General features: G+C 34.7%; 3 protein-coding genes across 4 annotated transcripts in view; 2 read left to right on the top strand and 1 right to left on the bottom strand.

The window, feature by feature from the left end:
- Positions 1 to 442: 442 nt before the first annotated feature.
- On the bottom strand, positions 443 to 6116 carry LOC116429660 (uncharacterized). Its single transcript, XM_031982834.2, has 4 exons — positions 6101 to 6116; positions 4683 to 4904; positions 2994 to 4101; positions 443 to 2655 (listed from the first exon to the last, which is right to left on the bottom strand). Exons 2-4 carry the CDS (start codon positions 4719 to 4721, stop codon positions 2051 to 2053), a joined length of 1752 nt encoding a protein of 583 aa, XP_031838694.1. The 5' UTR covers positions 4722 to 4904; positions 6101 to 6116; the 3' UTR covers positions 443 to 2050.
- A 2404-nt stretch (positions 6117 to 8520) lies between these two features.
- RFeSP (Rieske iron-sulfur protein) lies at positions 8521 to 10029 on the top strand. 2 transcript variants are annotated; one of them, XM_031982809.2, is made up of 4 exons: positions 8521 to 8811; positions 9109 to 9255; positions 9319 to 9496; positions 9557 to 10029. In XM_031982809.2, the coding sequence occupies exons 1-4, from the start codon at positions 8604 to 8606 to the stop codon at positions 9840 to 9842; spliced, it is 819 nt and encodes a 272-aa protein (XP_031838669.1). In that variant the 5' UTR covers positions 8521 to 8603; the 3' UTR covers positions 9843 to 10029. The 2 variants fall into 2 exon arrangements, with proteins under 2 accessions (XP_031838669.1, XP_031838670.1); XM_031982810.2 differs by having other exon boundaries at positions 8523 to 8691.
- A 668-nt stretch (positions 10030 to 10697) lies between these two features.
- Positions 10698 to 11699, top strand: part of chinmo (Chronologically inappropriate morphogenesis) — a 75925-nt gene continuing 74923 nt past the window's right edge. Inside the window, exon 1 of the mRNA XM_031982790.2 lies at positions 10698 to 11091. The gene's annotated coding sequence lies outside the window, so the exon portion shown is untranslated. The remainder of the gene's footprint in view (positions 11092 to 11699) is intronic.

Here is an 11699-nt window from a genome sequence, read left to right as displayed (position 1 = left end):
CCCCACCCTTGACCCTCTTAAACCCCATCCTTTCTCGCGGTACACGGTGCTTCCCGCTTGCACAAATTCAGCCTGCGTGCGCGAACACGGTACACCGTCGCGTCTTCGGGACACCCGCAAGGATAGGTGCACGCGTGTACAGGGTGGATACGAAATTGAGGTATCATTGAAGGGTAGATTATCCTGGAAGTTGAAAGGATTGTTATATTTTTTTTGAGTGATTTTTTTCGGGAATTAATTTTTGTTGGGATTGGAGATCAGGGAATGGAGTTCAACAGAATGCGATATGATTGTTCGGTGGTTGATGTTTTTAGTTGTTGGTAGCATTAAAGGGTAAATCAGAGGACACGTGTAAGACATTTAGATTATACGTAAGATTCTTATGTAGGTGATTGGAACATTAATATTTTGAACATTGAATTCAATCAAATTCGATCTTTAATCTTTGTTTACAGGAAAAACTGATATACAATGTTTCTTAATATATAAAAAGTCTGTTTTTATTGAGAAAGGTGTTGGCCATAAGTAGAAATTTCACAGATCCTAGTTCTCTGCTAAAATTTTTAAAAATACTCAATTCTTCAACCCTTTTGATAGTACACCCTCGCGAGGAGAAAGTTTTATACATCCCTTATTGGCCATTTCAACGCGTAACTAACCATATATGTTTTGAATATATTTTTGCGCGAAGAATTATTATGTTTCGATTGAATCACGATATCTGGTACACCCGGTGTATGTGTACCGTTCCCCTACCCCTTCCATTGGCACGCAATTACTGAGAGGAGCTGAACAGACTCGCGAAGGTCACACACGGAGGGACGCATAGCCGCCCTCCCGAGCCGCTAAGTAATGCGTGAGACTGTTGCGACGGTTCGTGACACCAAGGGCGAGAGGAGGAAGGGTTATAATCGTTTTAAACGATCGCGCCAGACCTGATTAAGGCTGGTCGATCCTCTTAGCGGTGCTGGCGATGGAGCTACTCGCGGGCTTACGGTGTTAAGTGCGTCGCCTAGGGTCGGCGCTATTAGTTCGTTTTATTGCGCGATTGGTCTGCGGGTTTTGTGCGTTCACAATGTGAACAATTTGTATGTAATAGAATAATGGATACAAAATTAAATTTAAAATTAATTCTTCTGTTACCGGCATTCATGGAAAGAGTTACTATTCATAGCACAAGCTTCAAATACATAACATCAACAACGTATATTGTTGTACATATAATATTACATACAGCATCAAAATATGGTAACAAAGAACATTATCCAAGTGTCACACTGATTTTAATCAAATTTACACAGTATATAATTTATAAAAAATTATTTGACACGTATTCTTTTTATCTGCAATAGTTTATATTTATGAGGTGAAAATAGCCCCCAAACATGGGGATAAAATGTGAATGTGAATGTGAAGTGAATCATATTCTTCTCAGTGTCTTGAAAATTATTCACTTAGAAACAAATTTTTCAAGCAAAAGTTAAGTGTCTTTTTATAACAAATTTAACTATCTAAACGGTTTTTCAAAATATCAATTTCGAAAAAAGATATATTAAGAATTACGAATTTTTGTCATGCTTTAATTGAAAATTATTATTCAATATTTATATAATATTAATATGAATTTCAGATTAATATAAAAAATGACTCTTTCATTAATCTTTTCAGTGAAAGAACAAATTGAAACTGTTTTAAACCTTTTGTATTAATTTATGTATTAAATTGTATTAAATTTTTGTACACGTAATTCGTAATTTGATAATAGAAAAAAGGTAAAAATGAACTTTATATTGTTCAGAGGGATAACAATGTAACATTATGTTAATCAATGTATTTATGTAACATAGAGATCTGCAGTTTCATCAAATGTTTTACGCTTGAGTGTCACGTTGCAATTAGCGGCTGCACAGTTTAAAAGCAAAGTTATATTTAATTACCATGCGATCTCGCCCTACTTTGTTACTGCATTATATACATGCTGCTTTTAATTTACCACTTTGCATTAGGGATTAATTATGATCCTTCAATATACAAATTTCCTCGAATTTAATTAAAATTGTTGAGATTTATTTATTAAACTAATGAGCAATGGACCTTCCTGCATACTTGTACCATTGTAATTTAATTGATCACTGTCTCGTCCAACACTCTTCCAAAAATTTGTAATTAGCTCTGAATTCTTCATTGATTTCATGATCGACTCGGTGGTAATTATTATTTTAAACTTACTTGGCACAAATTGTGTTTCCTGTCTTGTGCCAGAATCACTATTCGTTCTCAGATTATGATCACTTACATTTCTGCTATAATAATACCGATTAATTACGTTGGGATTAAAATGTTCAAAGTTATTCCCGTTCTTATTGCTATCCCCATTAAATGTAACATTCATCATATTACTCTGTACTTTCGAATCTAAATTATGACTATTATTCAACGTACGATTGACATCAATCTCACTACTTATTAATGCACTCGTGCCTATTTCTGACGTTCTTCTTTGTCTTTTCCAATTCAAAACATGAGGCCACCCTCGGTCCACAGTTCCATTCCTAGATCTCTCATTATTATTTCGATGTAATCTATTTAACTGTTTTAATCCCTTAAGAACATTTCTCGTTTCCTGCAGCTGATGATCTTCAACGTAATGGCCTTCTATCGAAAGAAACAGAAATTACAAGAAAAATCAAGTATCCATTTCATCTACAAATTATAAATTGGATTAACAGCTAACTAACAGTTTATTTTTTCTTTATAGATTATGACTAGATTGCAGAAGTTGTCTCGTTCGCAACATACAAAATTTTTCAGAAAATAATAAAACATAAAGTTTCATAGAATACATTAAAAATCTTCATTTTTTTCACAGAAACTATTCATTAAAATATTCCATTTTTTTAGTCTTAAATCCTTCGAGAATTTCTATAAAATCGAATATTTCCCTTAACTTCCTCAATCTACCCACGGCATACCATAATAAACTTGAAACTCACCTGTCCGCGGCGGAGGTTCCAGGAAGCTCTCTATAGATCGCCTGTTGCTGCTCAGCGAATCGTAGATCCTCCGCAGGATCCTTTGATAAGTGGTCTTATTCCGGTGCTGACCGAGACCGGTGGCATTCAAAGCGCCGCGCGCCAAAACATTCGTCAAGCTTACATTGCCCGGTGCATCAGCGGGCACCACGTGCACCAAGTGTTTCTGTCCGAGTTGATCGGTCCCGAGGATCAGTTTCGGGAGCAATTGTCCCAATCGATCCCTTCCGCTCTCGCTTATCGTGGAACTGTTCTCCATAGATACATCAGAGGGTTTCACACGAGTGGTCCTCTCAGAATTCGACACACCGCTCTGCGTAGTATTTTCGAGCGTAGGTGTAGCGCCTTGGCTTCTCCTAGAGTTACCCAAAGATACCGAGGCTTCGGTCGCTTTGCTCTGTTCTCCGTTTACGGGTCGCTCGTTGGCCGAGTTCCTCTCGACGAATCTCCAGAAGTTGGTAGACTTCCGATGTTGTCCAGTGAAACTGTTTTCAAGGTTCTCTTGATGAGTATCAAGATGATGACCGATTCTACCGTTCAAATAAGCGATCTGATCAGCTGGGGTGGTCACGTAGACAAAAGATCGCGGCCAAAGATTCTTCATGAGATAACTACCGTCCTTCTGAGGGATTAGCGTTAGCTGAAAGTCCTGTCGCGGCTGGCCGTGCCATGGTCGCCTCTTGACTCGTCGGAGGACCCACTTCAGCACCGGATGTGTGTGGTCCGCACACACTTCGCAATTGACGCATCCCTCCTGGCAAAGGATCCAGTTGCTGTTCGGCAGATAATAAACGTCCCCACGCGACAGCACGACGCGGTCGGTGTCGTTCGACAGTACCGGAAATGGACCGCCGTAAAACGGCGCATCCAACAAGCGTTTGTACAGGTTGATGTTAGAGGAGGGCGGCGGCGAGATCGTCTTTAACACGGACTCGCGGAGTAGATGGTCCCAGTAGGGTGGCACGTTAGTCGATTGGCCCGCCGTCGGAGCTATCGGAGCTTGGTGCTTCTGTTGTTGCTGCCCGGAGCCTGGCGTGTCGTCCAGGATGACCGTAGAGATTAACGAGAACTGCGATAAGAGTCCCGATGGGAGATAGCAAGTTAGTCGTGAAATTGACTGATAAAAGGTTCTCGGGGTGAGTTGTGGTCGATGATAAGGTCGTAGGTTTCAGAATTGTGGAAGTAGATGGTACTGAGCCAATTTCGAAAAAAAATTTTAATGAATGTGTAATGGAACATTAATATTTTGAAAGTTATAAAATTTCATGCTTCGGATGAAATGTTGTTGATCGTTGAAGGGTGTATTGTGCTTTTATAAAATATTAAGATAAAAATTAGAAGGTAGGGCTTGAATCAAGTATAATCCAAGAGAATTTAGTTTCAATCTTTCTAAATTTTGTAAGTATTAATAAATTTTTTGTGATTTTTTGAGAAGAATCACATAACAGTTACTTAAACTTTTGGACTTACTTTGAATCGATAACGTCGAACAGTATTTTTTTTGTACAGTTACATTTAACGAAGAGATTGAACTGTACCAATTTCAGTGACTCATCCTGTACACACAGCAGCACAATAATCATCACGCACTCCGAGTTTAGAGAAGAAATTCAGGAAGAAATATCAATCAGCGTATCGATTTTTACTCACCATCACCACGGAAACAAAATTCCACTTTGACGGATTCATATTTCCCTCCCTTCAATCTCACTGACATTGACAACAGACCGCGAGGGAAAGAATTATAGGGAACCGGAAACGGCGCCGAAGCCGGAGGGACGGAGTCGGTGTAACGCGTCTAGCACCTGACAGTCGACTGAATCATCCAAAAGATGAGCTGCTCCTGCTGTCGGACACCCGCTCGAGATCCTGCTGCGGATATCGGGATACCGTCAAGAATGCTGACATTACTCACGTTTAAACATTCGGCCTTGGAATCAAACAGCGTAACTCAAACACCCGGCCAGCTCGGGTGCACCGAGTGTAATTCTAGAACGTGATACACGACCGCTGTAGCTAAAAAAAAATTGTGGAACGGCAGTCAGCAGGTATTGACAGCATCATTCGTTCGGCGGTCAGTCTTTCAGACGAAATCAATTTTTTTATCCGTTACGCTGGTTAAATCCTGTTCTAGATAGAAAACGATTAAATTGTTATCAAGTGAAGCAATTTTTATATGGACGATTTTCATTTTACCTTATCTTGACAATTTATAATATTATTAGAATATTTATATTTACATTATTGACACAAGATAGGTGTAGGTTTGTTACATTATTTAAAAGTTTCTTATTAGGAGAAATGTAACGTAACTGTAACGACAAGGGTGTCAATTTAGCATTACACAGGAAACTGTTCTGAAATTCCGATTGTTAAAAACTTCGAAATTTTGCTGAAATGTTTCGCTGTTTAATAGACTTCTGCTTTCTTGCCTTAACTTCATATCGGATACTTCCGGAGATTGTGTTAGACTCTTGTTTTCATATTTTCATGGCGCTGGAAATAAACTTTAACATACTATGCAAAAGGAAGTAAAAGAAAATTAAAGTACGACAGCGAAAGTTTATTTAATAATACAACATTTTAAGGAAATTCTAACATTTTTAAAAATCGGAATTTCGATTTCGTAAGAATAATTAAAACTTGTGTCTTTATAATATTGATAACATGTGAATAAATATATTTCTATATCTTTTCTTTTTCTTGACTAGATGTCTTATAATCTTGAGCAATTTAAAAATCCTTTTGAACAGAAATTAATTTTATTTTCATATCGCTAAAGATGACTAATTCTCAGTAAGAGAAAATTTAAAATTGTCTGATAACATAAAATACGTAATCAAGAAAATAGTAATAAAGGTATAGAGTGGAATTATAAGATTAGTTGAAGTTTCTGCCACCAATAACGGTGAATCAATTACTTTTTATATCAGTAATACAATATATACATAATGATCGACAGAATTATTGATCATAACGAAAACGATCCGCAAAGGATGTCATGAATGAATCTACATGTTGATCACGAATTTGTTTCTATTCAACAGTAGGAACCACCTGTCACGTACAATCAGATGAATGGTTTCACTATGCAAAGAACGGGACATGTTGAATTATTGTTTCATTAATATGACACGTTGGTAATGCAATACACGACACCAGGTATTGAGAATACGCACGTTAATATTGAAGTCAACTGTTATTACATTTCTCGACATGACACGCGTCTAATGTTTTTCATTCGTTCGATCTACATGTCCTTATTCAATGATTTGTGATCGTTATTGCTTAAACTGCCACTTCTATGCGAAGCTGAACTAAAATTTCGGGATGTGAAACATAAACTTTTGTAAAACCATTAATGAAAATAAAAAACTTCTATGTAATTAAATCTTGCCAAATTATTTATTTCATAAATAGTTCATTATAAAACTGAAATAAATCAAAGTTTTAAGTTAATATGTATTTTGTAGATTTCATAATACAGTGATTTATAATATTACCAGACACTTTCAAAGTGTTTATTATGAGTTTTGTGAAAAGTATTAAGATATAGATTCGTCGACTCATGTAATAATAATTTGTTGGATGAATAAAATTGTAATTATCAGAAAACAATACCTCACATTAATGGCTGTGGTTATTTAATATTGTTAATTTCATGTAAGGGAAAGCAATAATATGAACAAAATAAATATTATTTACTTAATGAATATTTAAATGAAGAAAGATAAATATGCAGTTCATTTTTATGGGATGGCACCACTGTTCAGTAATGCAAGTAGTGCCATCTGTCAGCAAATTACGAAAACCAAATAAGAGAAAACTGTAGCGAGGTTCTGTAAATTAATCAATATTGATGGTTTTGATACTATAAAAATATCCATTTGCAGGCTCAAAACATAATAATCTACTCCAGTGCTTTTTTTATTTGAAACATGCTACGGATACAGCATAATTAATATTATAAATAGGATCTGTATTACTAACAGATAGTAATGTTACCAACGAAACATAAATCGGTAGAATTTCTTATGCAAGTTCATGTTCGATAGTCTGAAATACTAATTGTGTTCAAACATTTTGAAATGCTCTCTATGATTAAAAATAGCAAGTTTAAAAATCATGGTCGAACCGATACATCAGTATTTAATACCTCCAAAAAAAGCAATTGTAATCAAATGCCTTATTTACCGTATTTATTCTTCGCATTTCTCAGAAGTTGAGTCCCAGAACAATAGAGGGCAAGAGGGCTCTCTCACTAGGGATTTTGTTTATGGTTTTGATTAGTTGTGTGTATCGTAGTGACGAATAACAAATTAGTATCAAAAATAAAATGATAAAAGATGAAAGCTAACTGATTAGACCTGCATTTCTTTCATTTTCTAAACAACACACAGTACAAATCGCTTAGAATTGAGTAAGAGCGAGAAAGTCTCATAGGTCCTGTAGCCCTCTATTAACAAACTGTTAAAAGCTGCCGGCACAAATTCAGGTAGAGTTCGCTAGTGTATCACCGCATTTTTGACGATGTCGGTATTTTAGAACATTAGACAAAAAAATACATTGTATAAATATAATACATTGTCTGTACGTGTCTTAAGCTATGTAAAGCTTAGCAGAGACTATTTTAAATGTATTCAAAACTAGTATGTTGATGTTTTGTTTTTAATGTTGTTAAAAAATCGTTATAAATCTTCAGCTCTCTAATGTTGTATACAGGAAATACTGCCAGCTACGGAATGTTTCTAGTGCCATCTAATCACTTCCTTTTATTCAAAAAGGCGAAACATCCGAAAACCTGATAAACGCTAAAGGGGTGAAATTTTGGACGTAGCTTCATTTTACATAAACACAATATTTGCGAGAAGAATTTAAGACAGTTAAGATGAAAAATTTTGGTAAAAATTATTTTATCATTTCAATGTCACTTCTCGTAATTTTTGAACTTTTTATGCTCTGATTATGTTAATATTCCATCAACAGGTTCATTTTCCATAAGAAAAATATTTACGAGAAGGATTTTTAGAAATTCTAAAGTTAGGATACAAAATTTTGTAAAAAAGCATTTTATCGAGAAAAATATATAGTGTAAGTATATATTAGTAATTCCAAAACTGTTGAACTACTGAAATGAACCACTGAACGTAAGCGATCTAAATATGATAGAGAAGGAATAAGATTTAATCATAGTATAATTAATAATCACGTAATAATTTAATTCATATACATAGTTTCGTATTTAATTTTATGAATATACATTTATTTATTACAGAATATAATGTATTATCATTGGAAAATTGATTCATGTTTAATCTAATATTATATTATTATAGAATTATAAACAATATTGTTTGTTTGATACTGTAATAAATGTATATAAGTATAAAACTGTGAAAAACTGGGAAATAAGTAATATATAAATTCTGCTCACTATTGAGCATATACTGTGTAGTATCTATAAATTACATGATCGTTGTATAGCAGAGCCATCTAACATTGTAGTTCTAGGAATTTTGGTCAGTGTCGAGAAGAACACTCCGTTCGTTCTTACGTACGTTGGAAGTAAAAATGAACGTGGTGGCAAAATCGGCGAACATGTCGCCGCTTTTAAAGTCGGCGACAACTGTTGTTTCCGTTGGACTCCGACCCACAGCTGGTAGTGGTATTGTTTTGAAACGTAAAACTGTCGTTAAACCTACCGTCACCCTAATGGTTAATCACAGTATTTCTGATAATCTTTTATCTGGACCTTTACGTGTAAGCTCAGGAATCACAGGTTCGAAGCTGTTTTTAAATTGAATTTAACTGGTTTTTTTATACTCATTTTAGTAAATTACGATTTTTCATATTTTGATTATATAATCGTGTCGTATACAGGGTGCACGGTATACAGACTCCTATATTATCAGTTAAATTACTGTGTAAAGAATGCAATGTGAAAATAAAGAAAACAAATGTTTTCTCTATCTTTCATGATTGATTTATCATAAATGATAATATTAAACTATTTGATTGAAAATCATACCTTCATTGTTGGTGAAGATATTATTCATATAAAGCTTTATAATTTTAGGTGCGACCCAAACATTGCAAAAAAGATTAGCTCATACGGATATTCAATGGCCTGATTTTACACCATATCGTATAGTAACAGATCCAACAAGTAAATCTAAAGAAAGTGCACCTGCACGAAAAACATATGCATACATTGCATCTGCGGGTGAGTTAATATTATCGAAATATTTTAATATTTTTAAAAAACAATTTTTTATTTGCTGTATAGGCGCTGGAATTTGCGGTGCATATATGGCAAAGTCAGTTGTAAGTGGTTTATTAAACTCCATGAGTGCTTCCAAAGATGTATTAGCTATGGCTAAAATAGAGGTAGATCTTCGAACCATTCCCGAAGGAAAGAGTGCTGTGTTCAAATGGCGTGGTAAACCTTTGTTTGTAAGACACAGGTAAATATTTATATTTCATGCTTTTTTTATGAAATAAATATAATTAATATGTAATAATAGGTCAGCAAGTGAAATTCAAAAGGAATCACAGGTAGATGTTGCATCTCTTCGGGACCCACAGTCTGATGCAGAACGTGTAAAGCAACCAGAATGGTTGGTTGTTATTGGAGTATGCACACATTTAGGATGTATTCCAATTGCAAATTCTGGTGACTTTGGTGGTTACTATTGTCCTTGCCATGGATCACATTATGATGCTAGTGGAAGGATTAGGAAAGGACCGGCACCTTTAAACTTGGAAGTTCCAGAGTATGAGATGACTGGTGATATATTAGTTGTTGGTTAATGTATTACTGTTTGTAGTCAAATGATAATACTATTTATAACAGAATATTTCTTTCACATATTTCATTGATTGTAAATTCACAGAACATGCATTTTGTTTGTTCTGAGCTATTGAGCTTAAGTATTACCAACACAATGGAACTGTATTGTGAAAAAAACAGAAATATATCTAAACCAAAATAAAAACACGTCGTTTGATTTACTTTAGTATGAAAAATAGAAAGTTTATATATTTTAGTTCTTTGTAAAAAGATTAACATACATTATACAGCAATACTTTTTGTCTTATCTAAAAGAAATTAATTTTGCGTGTGTTAAAATAAATGCATTGCACATAATGATCTTTACCACCTACATATAAACAACATCCAATGCATCCTATGCGCAAAAAGTATGAAATCATTACCCAAACAAAATTTTATGCACTACATTTGGATATAACGTACAAAAATTTTGTACTATAATATATTTTCTTGAAAGAATTAACTTTATATTTTTACACGAGATTATAATAATTTAAGTGTGAATTAGTTTGAAAAGAAAAATTCGTATAAAAATTATGCATATTTTTTATTAGTTTCTTCGTCTTCTATACTATCACAAATTTAAAATGTCTGTGATACTGTAAAATCTACTAGTACAAGTTACATTATTATATTATTTAAAATATTAATATTACTATGTAAGAACATAAGTATTGCATAAAACTTTCTAGGATTTCACAACTTTCGATGAAAAGAAGGATAACATAGCTCGATTGAAAATATCGTGTGGATGAAAGGAATGTTCTTGCTTCCGTAAGAGGGCGCTAACAGTTCCGGATCAAATTTTAGTTTTCGACGCGTGACAAGGGTGTGCATGAGACCGACAATTCGCCGGCCGATTCTCTGTTTTCAGTCGCCTTCGCTGCTGGCAGCGTACGGACGGAATAGCTGCGAGTTTTTCGCGGAAATCGGTTATCTTTCAAAACACTGTCACCATTTAACCATCATCGTGGTACGATGATGCGAAAACTCCTGACCCTCTGACGAGTGACACTGTAGATCTGACATTCGTATTAAGGAAACGATATGTACTCACCAAAATGAGTTTTCGCCGCGCGTGGTACCGGTGTTTAACGGCATGTCGCAAAAGGGTTAGAATCGAGTAATATTTTACCGGTGATAATTAAGGTGACACTCAACTTATTTGAACAAATCAAAATAAGAAAAAAAACAGGCAGGAGACGGATGCGAAGAAAACCGATTTTCGTAAGTTTTATTTTACTTTATTATCCTTCCGTTATTTCATGCATAGAAGTTTAATCGTCCAAAACGATATGTGCATTACTCGATATACTAGGTAAACCAAATTGTCAAATAGAAATACAGAAGTGCAAACGTGTAATTATCATTATCGAATTTCTTATCTACTTACACTTATTTTTCGATACGTTACACGATAAATAACCAATTTTTTCCAATTTTATTGTTGCTCAAGGTTATCGATGCATTCCATTTTTCATGTCACTTTCAAATAACTTATGCATATTATATATTAATAAATCACAATTATTAGAAACATAAATAATGAAATTTAGTGGTGGGTTGTTAAATAAGTAATCAAAATTGATTGAATCGTCGAATATTTTGCACAGTAGGTTATTCAATGAGTTTTACGTTGTTCCGATAATTCCTGCGATACAGTACGGGCCTTAAAGTCTTCCACATAGCAGTGGCAAGAATTGTCGTTACAATGTTTCTTAGTACACAACTAATCCTTGGCGACTCGGAACAATTGTTTTTGTAACCTTAACAGCACATGTTTGTGTTTCTGCACGTTCCACGGCGCGATGACTCCTGTACATTCGAATCGTGCT

Source organism: Nomia melanderi, chromosome 10, assembly GCF_051020985.1.
Source record: "Nomia melanderi isolate GNS246 chromosome 10, iyNomMela1, whole genome shotgun sequence".
In the NCBI taxonomy this organism is placed as follows: Eukaryota; Metazoa; Arthropoda; class Insecta; order Hymenoptera; family Halictidae; genus Nomia; species Nomia melanderi.
The sequence above is the reverse complement of the archived record's forward strand: the minus strand, read 5'-3'. Positions and strand labels throughout refer to the sequence as shown.